General features: G+C 40.3%; 1 protein-coding gene across 6 annotated transcripts in view; it reads left to right on the top strand.

Moving 5' to 3' along the window:
• srgap2 (SLIT-ROBO Rho GTPase activating protein 2) overlaps window positions 1-17,173 on the top strand; it is a 65,656-nt gene that overhangs the window by 29,961 nt on the left and 18,522 nt on the right. For 4 of the 6 annotated variants that reach the window (XM_023955232.2, XM_023955231.2, XM_078947708.1 and 1 more), the window contains 2 exons: window positions 7,260-7,452; window positions 13,218-13,380. In XM_023955232.2, coding sequence (XP_023811000.1) covers window positions 7,260-7,452; window positions 13,218-13,380 — 356 coding nt within the window. Of the gene's footprint in view, window positions 1-1,277; window positions 1,342-6,208; window positions 6,611-7,259; window positions 7,453-13,217; window positions 13,381-17,173 lie in introns of those variants that run through there. The other 2 variants (XM_078947709.1, XM_023955233.2) reach the window with 2 other exon arrangements.

The following is a 17,173-nucleotide window of genomic DNA, read 5'->3' as shown; positions in this document are numbered from 1 at the left end:
TCAACTGGTTTACCTTTTGACCTGCTCTCAAACACTGCGTGTTTTGTATCTACGGGTCCGAAAACTGACTTAAAAACACGCGTAGCGATTTGTGAGCGTGAGAGTTTTGAACGCGTAAGCTCGAAATGCCCTTATACATGCATTTACATAGACTATTTGTTGACAGTGGTCGCTTAATTGTGCGTTTCCAAGCCCGGTGTGAACATACCGTATACATAGTGTTTTTTGTCAATGATATTTTTTATTTTTACTGCTTAGTTTTAAAAGTTTTCTAAAGTAAAGTTTCTACTAAAGAAGCCCTTGCTGTGCCGTCCCCACCCCCTTCATGGTTGCACATTTTGCGGTGGGTTGGCCTCAGCAGGGTTTTCCATGTCTGCAAGTCACTGAGCTTGTTAACTTGCATCCATAAGATGACACTACTTTTCCTTCAGCTCCGGGTGAGAAAGGAAATGCCAGCAACGGATTTGAAGTCCGTGTTTGTTTTTAGAGGAAACATCCAGACCCAAGGAAAAGGACTGTGGAAGCAGTCTTTCCATTCCTGCAATAGTTCTGCCCTCACTTCTTACTGTACTGTAATTCTATCTTTTCCTCCTCTGCTCCTCAACATTAACGCTCGTGTTTCTGTGTGAAACAGAGACGTCTGGAACGAATAGATTCCACCCAGCTGAAGAATCTTCTTGAAAAAAAGCACAACCTGCGGCGTCAGAACCTAACCCTCAGTGGTCTAAAAAAAACAACAACGTTTCAACCTGCAGAACTCTGGGCCGCTTTCCCTCCGTCAGTGCTTTCCCGCTTCTCCTGCGTGGTTTTAGTTTCAGGGAGTTAAACTCTTTTCCTCTTGGACTTTTCATTTGATGAAACACACACACACCTCAGTCCACCCCCCTCCCCCTCTATCCTGTGCACACACAAGCTTCCTGTAGTTGTTTTAGTATGAGACCCCCCCTCTCCTTTCTTCTCCCATGTGCTCCCTGCTGGCAACGAAGCGGTCCGACTGACTTCCTGTCTCTCTGTCCCCTTGTCCTGTGTGTGCAGGGATGAATGGACATATTATTCCCGCTGACGCAGTGCTGCCCTCTTACTCACCCTTTACACTACTTTGTGTTCCTTTCTCCCCTTTATTTCTGCTTCTTTCATTCTGCTGAGGACAATAGTATGAGCTCATAGTGGTACAACTCTAAACCATTCCCAGCCCCTTCTGCTCCCTCCTCCTCCTCCTCCTCCTCCGCTCCACCACGCCGTAGTATGTACTGCAGTATCAGCCCCTACAGCAACAAAGACCAGGCCTTACTGCATAAACACGGCGTGTACGCGTGCTCACACAGCAAACCACGAAACCAAGTAAGAAGAAAGGATAATACTGTGCCCTGCTTGTGGCTCGGTTTTTGTGTTTGTGCTGCAGCGCGTTGTCTAATCATTGGGTAGCATGTGTGGACATCTGTGCAACAGTTAGGGCTGCAGGATTTGGGGAAAACTCGCCGTGTGCAACATTAGTGATCGCTATTGTGATGACGATATGACTTCCGATACCTCTACAAAGAGCAAAGCAGAAAACAACGGATAAATCACTTTCCTTTCGCTGCAAACGTTTTGTTAAAAGACCCACACCAATGGAAATAGTGTTTTTTCGTGTTTTTAACATGTTCTTGTAGCCTTTTTTTCTAATGATGGAGGACATGTATTAATGAAATTAAGATTTTTGAGTTCTGAAGTGGATGCATTCTGAGAAATAGACCCATGATAGTCTTTCCTAGTCTAAGCTGGCATTTGGCTCAAAACTGTACGGCTGGATAGTTTGTGATCGTTTTGCTCACTGTTTTGTTGCAGTAGTAATGTTAGGTTGGGGTTGTTGTGAGGGGCTGTGAACTAGGAGGAGAGCGTATAAAAAGATGGGTGATGGGAAATAATAAGAGCAGGCTTACTCTGCACCAATGGTCCTGCCCACAACTCGGAGGCAGATTTCTGACGAACTCCTGCCGCTTGGCAGAAACTATGTCCTAGAAAATGACACGGGTTTTGGATTTTGCTTAAAAGCAGCATAATCATTCAACTAAAGTTGAAGTAATTCCAACTAAATCTGTGCTATAATCCACATTGAAATTGGCAGCTTCTTTAGCATTGGTATATCATATTATTAGGAAGGGGATGAATCCAGATGTGTCTAAGCCCTGTTGTGTTGAGACAGAATGCTGGTTTTCCTTCACACTGCCTTAGCAGGCTCTTAACGTCTAGTCTCGAACATCGCAGACCTCTTGTGGTCTTGTTTTCCTTTTGGTGTGTTTGCATGTCTCTGTGGTAATAGAGCCATAAAAGGGACACAATTGCATTGGGGCGTTTTGGTAAGCTGCTGTCAAAGGTGGGGGGCATTGTGTCACACGGAAGTGTGTGCGACGGTCAGGTGTGATGATTCATTTTAGCAGCAACGTTCACCGCTTCGTTCAGTATGTAGGCCAGACTGACTGGAGCAGCATCCATGGCAACCGTTGGCCCTTAAGCTATTGGTTGTTTGCTGCAGAACTAAATTGAGCTGCAAAAGGTAAAACTGCAGTAAGACTATTTTTAAACTTCTCTAAAGCTTGCCAAACAGAGATGACTGTCATGTGACTGGTTGTGTTGCATTCTTCAGTTATGTTTTTGGTTTTCTTTTCCCTTATAAGCATCCATTGCCCTTTATTTTGTAGTGGAAAAGGTTTGATCGTGTCCTCATGGTGGCACCATAGGTGAGCATAGTGAGCAATCTATGGATAAAGCTCCAAACAAATTCCCCAAACTGCATAAAGAATAAAAACAGAAGAGGTGAGGAAATGTGGGACGTTGGAGGGTGTGATAAAGGTGAATTCAGTAAAGGTGATAGTAGGACCTGATGTCATCTGCCCTGGAGATTGTGACTGGACCGCCTGTTGGGCGTGAAGGCGTCCCAATACAGTCTTCCAGTCATCCAAAGATACGCTTTATTCATTATCATCAAAGAGGAAAAAAGCTGAAGAAGAAAGCCTCTTTTGCCATTGGATTGATGTATAAAGTGGAAAACTGTTGTATAAAAGCACAGACATGATGTGGCCGGAGACATAAACACACCGAACCAATAATTTCTGGTGTCACCTACATGAGTCTGAAAGGAGAAAATTAAGCCTGACGGGGAGCAGCCAGTTAGTTTTGTTGAGTCCACCCATGGATCCACCCACCTGCCAATTAACAGAACATACTTCTAGTAATGCAGTTGAAGCACAAATAAAAGTCAGAAGAGTTAAAGTCCCACTCAAATCATCTATTTTTCCCAATGGTCTTTTAATTATGATTATGAATAAATCTAAAAACCTGTGTCATTTTCTAGGACATAGTTTCTGCAGAGCAGCAGGAGTTCATTAGAAATTCACCTCTGAAATGTGGGCGGGACTGTTGGCGTAGAGTAAGCCTTGGGTTTCATGTAGTGGATCTATGAATCACTTTTAGTTTGCCTGCAGTCTGTGAAAAGCCACTAATGTAGGTTTGCCCCCCCCAGCAGAGAACTGCATGCCTCTGACAGGGTGCAGGATACAAAAAAAAAAAAAAAAAAGAGCAATATCTGGAGAAAAAATTAAAGAAAGAGGCAGGAAGAGTTTATTTTCTTTTTAAAAGTGCCACAAAAAGAAAAAGGTTTTGGTATAAATGGTTAACAAAACAACTGTAACCCACCAATGATAGTGTTGGATAAATTACTTTTAAAAAGTAATTGATTACTTTAGTTTCTGGGGATATGGCAATCAAATTACTTTACTTATTACTTATTTGAAAAAGTAATCTATTACTTGTTACTTCACTTTTTATCCACTCATCTACAAATTCTTAAGAGAAAAACAGTACAGTCTTTTTTTTAACTTTATTTTGAAAGCAATGACGTTGTGCAAAGTAGGAACCTGGTTCAAGACATAACCTGGTTTGATTAGAATTCAGACAACAATGTGAAAAATGACACAAACTTAAGTTACAACACATGTTGTCTATGGCGCTGCTCAAAGTGACGTGTGGAGAAAAAAAACTTTCACGCCCAAACCTTTGAAGTTCGTCATATCTAACAAATCTGAAACAAAAAGATAATGTGAAACAACAGAAAACACTGCTGTAACCACTACACAAAATAGAAATTAAAATGTACAAACTTAAAGATTTTAATTAATTATGGTAAAGGTTTAAAAAAACTATGAGTCTCAGCCTTTAGCCTCAGTCGGTAATAATCCTGTTTTGGAGAAGATCTCAGGCCTGATGTGGTCTTAGATGAATTTCTTATAAAATAAATGTCAGAGTGACCAAGTACTGAGGGCTTCTATAGTCCATTCTTGTAATTTGATTACAGAAATTTTAACAGTAAATTGTTACATTCCTCCATTGCTGGCAAAAGTTACTAAATTACAGTATTTCATTACTTTGAAATCTGTCACCCCAAACACTGTCCACCAACAGGAATTTTGGAGTTTGATTTGTTTTTTAAATGTACAAATTTAGACTTTGTTCTGTTAAAAGCTGAAAAACTTGACAGCAACAAATGACGATCTTGACGAAAAACTTTGTTTAGTTTACTTTGCTTTTATTATTTGATTCCTTTCTTCAGTTCAGGTTCTGTTTTGAGTTTTTTAGTCTCACGGGGTTCAAGGTTTTAACTGTTTTCATTTGAGTTACTTGCCCTGAACAAATGTGTCTGGTTTTCAGCTCTTTGTTGTCCGGTTAGTTGCTTTGCTTTTTGAGGCACTTGACTCTTTTCAATTTTAAGTGCCTTGTACATATAAGTGGATCCTTGATCCAGTCAGCCGGGTTCAGGAATCCCAGCAGAAGTGGATCATCAGGGCCAGGAATCCTGCCCAGCTTGTATCTCCATAACTTTTCAAAACCATGATTCAGTTTTGTTTTGTTTTGTCACAACAGTTTCATTAGCTTATTTTTTACATTTATTTATTGTTTAATCTGCTCTATAAAGCTAACCAGGAAACAAAAGTGGCCAAAAGATCCATACTTTATTTTTTATTTATTTTAATAAATCAAATGACTGAAACTACTACTCTAAAAATGAAAAAGCTTCTGATACTCTCACATTAGAACACTTTTTCAGTCTCCAAAACCATTATTAATTAAGTCCAGATAAAATATAAAAATAAATTGAAGAAATTTGAATTACAGAAATGTGACTGCAGCAATAAGGGCATGTGTGTCCTTTGACCGATCCCCACCTCTGCGCCAGATACTCCGTTTAAAAAAAGAAATGTATTAATTCCCATTTTTTTTCCTTAAATCAAGAAAAAAAAGCCTACCAAACATTATAATGAAGTAACAAGGGTTACTGTAGTCCAGTAATTTTAATTTAATTACAGAAACTTGACTTGTAATTCATTACGGTCCTCCATTTCTGACAAAAGTAATTAAATTACAGTAATTTGTTACTTTGTAATCCATTCCCCTTAACACCTTAAGCCATCAATGTATATTAGCTGATTCTGACATGGAGAAAAGCGTCTGTTCACTGCCTCAGAATCAGCTGATTGATGGCGTAAACTAGTCACTACTGTAAAATGTTCCATATTAGCTCAAAGCTGGTTTTCTCCACTTCTGAATCCGCTAAAAGTGTCTTATTTGCACAAACAGTTGAGGAGCTACAGAATAATCCAAAGAATGTCAACACTGGAGCTAAAGGGTTAACCCTCTGCTCCCAGTTCTAATGAAAATAGAATAAAGAAACAAACATGAGAGATTTTTGAAACTAGAGCACACATACGTTCACTCTGAGTGCTGGGAATTTCTTCCATTTAAAACCACCCTCCAGTGGTCATTAGGGGTACTACAACACTGAGGGTTGGTGTCCAAATCAGGAATGTTTGATTGGAACTTGGGTGGGACCAGCTCATGCTCATTCTCAAGGTTACACCCGTTGGTTTGGACCTCAACTACTTTTAAAGTGAACATGAGCTGAAAGAACATGAAGCCCACGACTTGGAGTTCCCTCCTCGTTCTCCTCCATATCGTTCTGTCAGTTTTCGCAGACTTTGTAGTCAAAGCGGAGCCTGTTTTCTCTAGCACTGGCGTGCTGCGTGCTGTTGTCTTGGGTGGACTAATTACAGGGCGACCATGTCTGAGTTTTGTGTCACAGCATGAAGAGGCGTGTCTGTGACTCACTTGCCTTCATTGACAGCGCTCTGCACACAGGCGCCCACATAAACAGGTCTCCCAGCCTACAGCTCAAGTCTGCAAAGAGAACATTCAAGCCATGCCGTGACGACAAGCAGCTCGCATTTTATTTGCGCCGGTGACACGATGCCACAAAACTGCGGCCTTTAAATCAACAGAGGAATGACTGAGCAGCCTCCGGCGAGTGAGACAATGTTTAGGTCTATGACAGGGCAAGAGAGAAGTGGGAGGAGCATGGCGGTGACAGACACATTTAGATGTTCAACTTCTCTTTGTGGTAATAAGAAACTGCACTCTCAGCTGTTAAACACAAAGGCGGCATCAGTGTGGGCCTGACAGGCGGCTGGCTCGTTTGGCTGCCGGCGAGAGTCTGTGAGAGTGAAGGCAGCACAAACTGCCCCCGCGGCCCGGATGGACACCAAAACCATCCGACTCCTCCAAACCCAGCGCTGTAAAGGTAGGAGAGCTGAGCGATCACGGCACCAACAATGGCAAAGGGTCCGATCACGTGAAGACATGTGAGCTGATCAGCACTGGCGGACACGAATCTGTCAGCTGTCAGCACTGATTCAGCCGTCCGTGCGTGTCAGAAGTGTGCGCATGTGGTGTTTGTGTACACTGTTGTCGGTCCATAACTGCAGCGGACAGCACTCCAAGGAGGAGGGATTCTGTAGCCGGTGATTGAGTGTGGTTACTGAGTGTGTGCGCAGTGAGTGCTCTCTATTAATTTGTGGCCAGCTTGGAGAGCATGGAGGAGGAGGAGGAGGAGGAAAAGGAAAGCATGAGGAAAATGAAAAGCGATAAGCCTGGATAAATGGCTGCCTCAGGAGACTGCTGTGTGTGAAAGATGATATCTGATCTCAGCACACTCGTCTGTAAATATGAAAATGCACACACATGCTCTGCAGTCTGACTCACTGGAGAGAACCCTACAATGCAGGCAGGAACATATGCATCCTGTTCTGGCTATTTTAGGTATAGAAATAAGGAAACGGCCATCATGTGCAGGATGTTTTGTGTTGATTCCAGCTTGATTTTTGCCTCAGTGATGATGTTAACAGATGCATTCAACTCTGTTTTTTTTTTTGTTTTTTTTGCTCCGGCAGAGATCCGTGCCCAGCTGGCAGAGCAGCTCAAATGTCTGGACCAGCAGTGTGAGCTGAGGGTGCAGCTTCTCCAGGACCTGCAAGACTTCTTCAGAAAGAAGGCCGAGATTGAGATGGACTACAGCCGAAACCTGGAGAAGCTGAGCGAGAGGTTCCTCACTAAAACACGCAGCACCAAAGACCACCAGCTCAAGTATGTGACCTTTGACACTCTGCAGGTTCAGGCTGGAGCAGGAAATTTGCTTTTTTTTGTGTTGCAGTGCCATAAATGACCTAATTTAAGTTCAAAATGATTGAGCCCTTTTTGCAGCGTCGCTCTTCAGAAGCGTCTTCCTGAGAAATAGAGAAGTTGAGGCAGAAACTGAGGAAATGAAAGAGAAGGAGGGCACAGAGAGCCGACATGTCTGTCTGGAAACCACCGACCGACCTGCAGTTTAATGTGGTCCCCAGTGTGTGATACAACTGGATTTAACGCGTCGATTAAATTAATCAGTGTCTACTTAGAAGATGCTTTATTGATTGATTAAATGAACACATTGATTTTCCTTAAAAACCCAAATATGGAGTTTTTTTAAAGGAAAAATAACATTTCTGTTAGCTTATTTTGAAAATATTCTTCATTTTATCAAATAAATTCAATCTTTTTTTAGTTTATACAAAACAGATTTTTGGAATGTAATGTTTGAATCTAATCGAATATAAAAATCGATTCAGTATTGTGGCGGTGAGACTCAGCCCTGGGGGGGGGGCCTGTGCCAAAAAAGGGCCAGCTGGTGATTTTGTGCTTCGGGTGATTTGTATCACCATGGCATGAGTGGACCTAAGGCCAAAAAAGGGATTCTCTCCCACAAAAACGATGTTTTTGTCTTTCCGTCATGTCTGTCCCACATCATCAATGCTGCACAAACACTGACACACCTTCCCTTTTTCAGTCTCTTTGCTCACTTTTTGGCAGCTTGTTTGGCTGTAGCTGCTGGCTAATCATAAACCACAAGTTCAGCAGAAGCTCTGCAGATAAATAGAGGCAGGGGTCACTTTTTTGTTACATAACTGTTTCCATCGTATCGGACAGACGCCATTCTAGCTCTGCAGAGGGTATTTTTTCACCTGAAAAACCCCTCAGAGCACTGATGGAAAAATGGTTCTGAGCTTTATTTTGAAGGTCATTGTTATAACTGTATTGGTTTCCACCTGGTTTAAGAAGACCCACTGCTCCTCTTTTACTTTTTTGTTGTTGGTTTTTTAGTGATATTAAGATAAGTTTTAACTTATCTGAATGATTCTCCACAGCTCCTGCTCTCTGTTTTGCCAGAAGAAATCTGTTTCATTAGTCAGAACTTGTTGGACTTGTTTCTTCTGAACAACATATGATTAAAATGCAATACCTTCAGATCTTTATCGCCGCACTGCTGGAAACTGTTTAAACTAGTTTTAATGCATCATTCGTCATGCGAGAGATTCTTCACGCATTTAAAAGCAAAAAGAAGAAGGAAAAAAAGATGTAGTGAACAAATCTGCTTTCAGTTTTAAGATTTTTTCAAATATTTTTGATGACAAGCTTTTGCTTTTTTCATTTAATTAAAACAGTGTGAGATATTTTAAACTTAAAAACAGTTCGGTTGCACTCCAAGAATCTCTATTTACTTTGATCTAAATGATCTAAATCGTCTCAGAGAGTCTGAAAGGAAAAACTTTAAAAATCATATTTAAAAATCAAAGTAAAGGTATGGATGCCTATTTAAAAAAAAAAGTCAAATACAGGTTAGCAAAAAATAGAAAAGCTCTGCAGAGTATGAAAATTGTGCTCTAGCTGCCTTTTTTTGCCACACATGCAAACTTCAGAGGCTTGAAAAAGGAATTCAAACACAGTGGATTTCAGGAAAAAGCTTGTATTCATTTAAAAGTGCTGCTCTGATTTAACCGAATAGTTTTGGAGACTGAGAGAGTGTTCTAATGTGAGAGTATCAGAAGCTCTTTCATTTTTAGAGTAGTAGTTTCAGTCATTTGATTTATTAAAATAAATAAAAAATAAAATATGGATCTTTTGGCCACTTTTGTTTCCTGGTTAGCTTTATTTAGCAGATTAAACAATAAATAAATGTAAAGAATAAGCTAATGAAACTATTGTGACAAAACAAAACTGAATCGTGGTTTTGAAAAGTTATGCAGATACAAGCTGGGCAGGATTCCTGGCCCTGATGATCCACTTCTGCTGGGATTCCTGCACCCGGCTGACTGGATCAAGGATCCACTTATATGTACAATGCACTTAAAATTGAAAAGAGTCAAGTGCGTCAGTATTGAGACTTTAAATGCATGCAATATATGCATGCAACATTGCTAAAATCCTTTTTTCATTTATATGAAAGCATAGTTTGTGGGTCTTTTCGAAAATCGTTATATTAACAGAATTCTAGTGTTACCTTTAGGTTTGTAGTTCAATATGTCAGGATCTTGACCCACAATGCAGGAGACTGTGCAGGAACATAAACTTAAACATGAAATAAAAAAAAGAAAATTGTTTTAACATGACTAAATTAAGGAGCAACAAAAAGCCCGACAAAGCAACTAACCGGACAACAAAGAGCTGAAAACCAGACAAATTTGTTGAGGGCAAGTAACTCGAATGAAAACAGCTCTGAGTTAAAAACTTGAACCCCGTGAGACTAAAAAACTCAAAACAGAACATGAACAGAAGAAAGGAATCAAAGGAAAAAAGCAAAGTAAAGTGCTCAATCCTCACAAAACAAGGGGTTCCGTAAAGATCACCATTTGTTGCTGTCGAGTCTTTGAGTGTAAGATGTGATTTTAACACAGTGAAGTTTTTACATTTAAATATATATTTAAAAATATTTGAATGAATTTAAGCAGCGAAAAACAACCTGAAGAGCCGAAAAGCCGCTTTTAGCCCCGCCCCCTACAGTCAGGTTGACTTTTTTTGTATTTGAGGAGGAGAGAGAAACGGCTGGAGGCATTAAATAGTTCTTTGTGTTTTCAAAAGACTGGCTTAGTTTCTGATTTAGCAGATATGAAACTAACTTCATAGATTTGGGCGTATCCGTTTTTTCCTCCACATGCCCCTCTTGCAGCGCCATAGACAACATGTGTTGTAACTTAAGTTTGTGTCATTTCTCACATTGTTGTCTGAATTCTAATCAAACCAGGTTATTTCTTGAACCAGGTTCATACTTTGCACATCATTGCTTTCAAAATAAATTTAAATGACAGACAAGAGTTTCTAGTTTGTGCTGTTTTTCCCTTGTAGATGAGTGGATGAAAAGTCAGTAAGAAGTAGTGAATTTCTTTGCAAATAAGTAATGAGTAAAGTAATTTAATTACAATTTCCCCCAGTAACTAAAGTAAAGTAATCAATTACTTTCCAAAAGTCATTTAGCCAACACTGTCATTGGAGGGCTTAGAGTTGTTTTGTTCATCATTTTTACCAAAACTTTTCAAAACGACAGAAACTTTTCTTACTTTTTTTTGGCCACTTTTAAAAAGGAAAAAAAAACTCTTCCTTCCTCTTTCTTTTCTTTTTTTACGTATCCTACTCCCCGTCGGAGGCATGCAGTTCTCTGCTGGGGGGGCCAACCTGCATTAGTGGACTGTCACAGACTGCAGGCAAACTAAAAGTGATTCATTGATCCAATAAATGAATACCCCCGGCACACACCTCCATGCGCTCACCCAGCCGCTCAGATCAATATGGAGACAGTTGCAAAGCATACCATGGTCCTCACTATGGGGGGAGTGACATTAAATGTGCTGGACGACCTCCGTTCCTGCAGCTGGTCTGTTCACATGCCGCCATTTATCAGCATATTAGCAGAAGTGTATCACACTAACCCAGTTTTTAGTGTAGTGTTTTTTCTTCAGTTCTCCCGCTATTCTGGCATTCGCTCCTCCTTTCCTGCTGCATCTGTGCATTTTAGGCGCTCCGTGCATCTGCTGCCGCTGAGTCCGGGTGCTACCCTGGAATTTCAGCTATTTTCCAGTTATGAGTGTGTATTTTGTGTGTGCTGGAGTTGAGATGTGTGTGTGTGTGTGTGTGCGCTGCCTAGTTTTCACTTCAGCCAGGCGTCAGTGGTGCTCCAAGGGGTGTGAAGGTTTGGAGCATGCCGATCCCGTGGAGACCCCCGGTATGCATGCTACTTGCCAGACTGCACGCCACAGTGATTTGGGGTGTGTGTGGGGGGGGGGGGGGGTCCATATTAAACCTTATGGTGTGTGCACTCCGCTCCCTGAGGCTGATTTATTTAGATGGAGAAGCCCTCACGAAGTTTCCAGAATCCACTCAAGTGGGATCTGAAAGAAGCCAGTTTCCGTGCTTGAAATTGCATTTCTATTTCTTTATTGTTGTGAAACAGGAAGGAGCAGATGAAAAAATGCCATTGGTAAAAAACTCTGAATGTCCTGTAGAATATCCATTTGGCCGTCACATTCTGATGCATCCACCTGTGGATGACTACGTACATGTACATCTTCATTTCCCTCAAAACTGTATCACTGCTTTTGTTGCACTGGTAATGTTAGGTTGGGGTGTGAGGGGCTGCAAGCTGGCGTGTAAACTGTTGGGCGATGGGAAGTGGGAGTGGGCTTAAACCATGCTGCCCACACCTCAGACACAAATTTTTAATGATCTCCTGGCGCTCTGCAGAAACTTTGACCTAGAAAGCGACACGTTTTTTTTTTCTGATTTTGACTAAAAATGGCACAATCGTATTTGAAAGATCACAGGGAATGCTCTTAAAAAAGATCAAAAGATGATGGGAATGGGACTTTAGTCTTTAATCTGTTTCACTGAGGTTAGAGAGTCAACTGTTTTATACTTAAATACAATTAATTCATAGCATATTTAAGTAACAAAGAGCAACTTTTCTTGACCTTTGGGCACCTGGTGATATTTTGGAGTTTACCCTGTGGCATTTTACCGAATGTGGCTTTATGGTTAGCTTTAGCTGGCATGTCCCATGCAGGTGCAGACAGCAGCTTCTTCAAACATAAGAGGAACCGCTTCCTTGTCTTTGTGTTAAGCAACAAGCCAAGCCAGACCTCCTGAAATGAAAACGGACAGATCGGTGAAGTTCCAGGAGACGATGTCACACACCCGTCCACGAGACAGCCTTTTCTGATGCGAACCAGGCCGTTTCCTCATTTCCCTGAAAAGAAACCCATCAGATGTGTGTGTGTTATTCTTACAGTTACTTGACCTGTAGCAGCCACCACCAGCCTATCACATCACCCTCTGAAACGCACACTCTCCCCTCCCCAGGGGAACCCCCCCACTCCAAACCCCTCAGTCAAATCAAAGACTTTCTCTGTCTGTCTGACATTGTGGATGCCCAGGTCAATGCTCTACTTTCCCTGACCCTGTGTGTGTGTGTTGGTGTGTGTGAGTGAGTGAGTGAGTGAGTGAGTGAGTGAGTGATGTACATGCCCTGCAGCTCTCTGCTCTTTATCCAACTAAAGCTGCTCTTAACGACACAAAGACTTTCTTTCATCCCCTTACGCTCACTTACAATCTATTTTACCCGCTGGATCATCTGTGGATCATCTATAACCAAAACTGTACTCGGACATGTGCTATTTAACAGCATCGTATTCTAGTTTCATATTTAAGCGAATAGAGTCTGAATGTAGGGATGCAGTTTTAGGTTTTCTCTGATTTACCCTCTGGTTTTTTTTATTACCCTCTTCCTGCTGGGATTTGTGCGTCGATTGAATCCCATGTCCCGGTTGTCTTTGCGTTCCTCTGTGTGTGTGTCTCTTAAAAAACAGTCTGGCTTTTTGCCCAAATCTTGGCAGGGTTCTTTTGTATCTCTGGGAAAAAAAATGCTGAGGGTAAAAGTGTGAAAGTGCGTAGATCAAAGCAGGTTTTTGTGTCCGTGCATAATAAGTCATTTTGAAGAAGATGAAAGAGACTTTGTGTAGCTAAGACCTCCTCCTCTGTGTGAGCAGGAAGGAGCAGAGCATCTTATCTCCGGTGAACTGCTGGAACCTGCTGCTGCTTCAGGTGAAGAGGGAGAGCCGCGACCACGCCACCCTGTCCGACCTCTACCTCAACAACATCATTCCCCGCTTTGCACAGATCAGCGAGGATTCGGGAAGGCTCTTCAAGAAGGTACGAATGTCTCAAAGAGGTTGAAACTCATCTGTTCAGTTACTGTGTGTCTTTGTTAAAAGTAGCATTTTTTTTCCCCTTCTGAAAGTGTCCTCCTCTGCTGATTCACACAAAAATGCTGTAAGAGAAGGACAGATGTGTTTAACATATGTCCTCCATTTTTCATCTGCATTTTGTCATTATTTGATCAATAGGACAGAAAACCAGCTGCTCTCAAAGCCTAAACTGCGTTTTTTGTTGGTGCAGCACACGGACAATTTACTTTTGTCTCCACTGATCTTCAAATCCAAGACCAAAAAAAGATAAGAAATAGGGAATTTAAAAAAAATAATGAAACTATTTGAAAAGGAGATACATTCTTTACAATTGGTTAAAATAAAGGGATTTAATTATTTTTTCCTATTCCGAGGAACACATATTTTCAATGTACTTAATTCAAAACTATTGAAAATTCTTTCCTCTTTTTTGTAATAACATATGAGTAATAGTGATAACGTCAGTAGACATCTGTAATGATGTTTTATGTAAACAAGAAATCTGGTCTTGTAGTGATGCGACCTTTTCTCCAGGGTTTGGTCCTCACAGAAAATGACAATTCAATTCAAACCTAAGACCGTGTCACACAGCCACGCTGACATTTTGTGAATATTGCATGGATGAAAATTGGTCATACGTTAATATACATAGAAAAAGTTAGAAAGCTGTGGTCTAAATGTGAAATTTTCATGGATATATCAAGAAAGAATCGCGTTAAAACCATGGAAAAAGTACGAATAGACCTCAAAGAAGAACACGTAAATCAGCGTAGAACATGAATCGTGTGGGATTATTGTTCGCTTAATATGCGATTCATTAGTGGTTCGTGTGTCAGTTACATCATTTTAACGTGGTATGTGCACCGAATACCCGATATAAAAGTTATACATCGCTGGTACATGCAGGAAAAGTCAACGGTCGACCTCTGATCGGAAAATTGCAGGTTTGATTCCCGCCTTGCCCGCAGGGTAAGACACTGAAGCCCACCGTGCCTCTGGTGGTAGGTTGGCGCCGTGTTCGGCAGCACAGCTGCCATCGGTGTGTGAAAGTGTGTGTGAATGGATGAATGAGACTGTGACTGTAAAGCTCCTTGGGCCTTCGAGGAAGGTAGAAAAGCGCTATACAAGTATGTAAACCAATCACCATTGACTATTTACATAAAACACATAAACTGCTTAATTCTCAGCCGATAAACCGGATTCATGTAAAGACTTGTTCAGTTTGAAAATTAAAACAGAAAATCTTGAAGGCATAAATGTTTGCACCTCTTGGAACCAAGAACAGATTGATCACAGCTACAGAAAATAGCTGGATATGTAGATGCAGAGCCTGCATGGAGATCCATTGCTGCTTATTTCCAGTCTGACAGACTGTCTTTGAACAGTGTTTACTGTCTCATTACTTGGAATGACCTCAAGCAAACTAATGAGCTGGTATCCTCATTGGTATTGATCCCCGCTTTTTTTTTTTTACATGCTTGTGACTGTTGGTTCCTTTCCCTCTTTCTGGCCCATAAACCACCTTCATGCAGGAAACATTTCAATGCCTTAATTATAATCTGTTTGTTTTTTTATACAATTTTCGGTCATTAACATAAGCAGGCAGAGACTTCAACACATCAAAGGCAACACTTCTCTCTGATATTTTTGTGGAGACATGTATAGTTTGTAAAATGTTGAAGCGTTGCTCATCCAAAGACCACAAACAACAATGAATAGCCTGTGGACCTCAGATCAGGATAGGTAAGGGATGACATGTTTATGCGGGGGCCTTTTTCGAGCGAGATGTGGTATCCAGAGGTAAAACGAGAAGTCCAAGGGTCGACATCCATGGATGGTAAATAGAGCACAGCTTAGCGAGACCAACTGTTACCCAACACTGCCTTTTGATGAAAGTGTACTGTGCAGCCTGGATATCCTGTTACTTTTGTGGTCTTTTTTACTGCAGGTTTTGTTTTTCACTTTCCATTTTCCATGGTGTAGTGCTTAATCTCACCACCCCTTCACTTACAAGAGGAGACATGGTCAACATGCAGCGGAAACGTCTCCTTATAGTTGAAATTTGCTTTTGTAATTTTGTTTATTTTACTGCATTCTAACTGTCCTTCAAACTTAACTCCCTCTTTTATTTTGTAATGCTCGTGTGTATGATTTTGGAAAGTATAACCAGCAAACACGTGAATCTGATTGTTTCCATATTAAGGCTGCTTCACCTCACTGGGACCTTCCTGTGGATGCTCTTTTCCTCAAGAAGACTCCAGATGTGTGTTGGCAGAGAAAGCAAACACGAAGAGTTAAAAACCAATTTAAGAAACCTTTTGAGTGTTCCAAAGAAATCCATAACAACTAGATTGTAAATGATTCAGTGGGTTCACAGTATGTTATCTCTTTTAAAAACTTAACTTTATAGGCGTGCTTTTAATGATTTTACGGGTTCTTAAATTTAAACTTATGATAATATGGATTTTAGTGATTTGATTGATTTTAACCGCTATCGCTGTTTTGAGTGTGTGTTGTGTTTTATTTTGTCGTACTGTCAAACACCTTTCATACTGTTTTTAATCCTGGTCTTTTGTCTTATGTTACCTGTACAGCACTTTGTAACCTTGATTTTGAAAAGTGCTTTTTTATTATTATTATAATTATAATAATAATAATAATTCTTATTCTTATTCTTATTCTTATTATTATTCTTATTCTTATTCTTATTCTTATTCTGATTCTTATTCTTATTCTTATTCTTGTTCTTGTTCTTATTATTACAAAAACAAAACAAGCAAGGAGTTCAGTCAAAGGCCAACACAACAATTCAAGTTTAAGAACCAAGATGCAGTCTCCATGGTAACAAAGTGGACAGCATCCAATCATTTTGCTTACTCGGTTGGATTGGGTTGTTTAACAAACAGAAGAAGAACACTGTATGTTATTAAAAAAAGATGTTTTACGTTGACAAAATCATTTTGTGAGGTATTAATACATTTCTGATTTGTTTCTGAATGGAAGTAAGTCCTGTTGATGGGTTTTTGTGTTTGCTATGTGGGTAAATGGTTTTGTATTTGGGTAAGATTAGATGTTTAAAGGCCTATAATCTTTAAGGAGTTATTGGATTTCCTTGTGAGAATGTTCTGTTTTTGCATTCTGTGTACAAGTAAACACAACTCACAGGCCTTGAAAAGGATATAGATATATATTTGAAAAATGGGTTTTCTGGGCTTCAGACGTGAAATAGCAGTACTGTTGCTTTAGGTTGAATGGGACAATCTATTTAAACTGCCCTCAATTTGCATCCTATTTATTAGACATCTTCCTCTTGCTCTTTTTTCCATCCTCCTCATCACCTGTCAGTTCTCTGGGTTTCACTGCCTAATCGCTTTGATTGACAAGTTCATAATTCAGTTCACTTCAACTAAATACCTTTTTTTTTTCTTTAGTTTTTTGTTGGTATAACAAATTTTACTAAACTAGCGATGGAAATTTAACAAAGTTAGAACTGTAGCTAGGCTGCACGGTGGTGTAGTGGTTAGCAGCGACAGAGGCCCTGGTTCAAATCCAGCATCCTCCCACTGTCCAAAAACATTCTTCACAGGTTAATTGATGACTCTTAATTGTAGGTTTAGAAAATGTTTCAATTTGAATATTCATAACTAACTGAAATCTTTTGTACGTAAAAGAAAATATAAACATCACTTTATATTAACATTGTTAAATAGATTTGAGGAATCGAACCTGACAAGCAAAGTTCCATTATACATTGATTA

Source organism: Oryzias latipes, chromosome 5 (genome assembly GCF_053564925.1).
Source record: "Oryzias latipes strain Hd-rR chromosome 5, Olatipes_Hd-rR_3.1".
Classification (NCBI taxonomy): Eukaryota; Metazoa; Chordata; class Actinopteri; order Beloniformes; family Adrianichthyidae; genus Oryzias; species Oryzias latipes.
The sequence above is the reverse complement of the archived record's forward strand: the minus strand, read 5'-3'. Positions and strand labels throughout refer to the sequence as shown.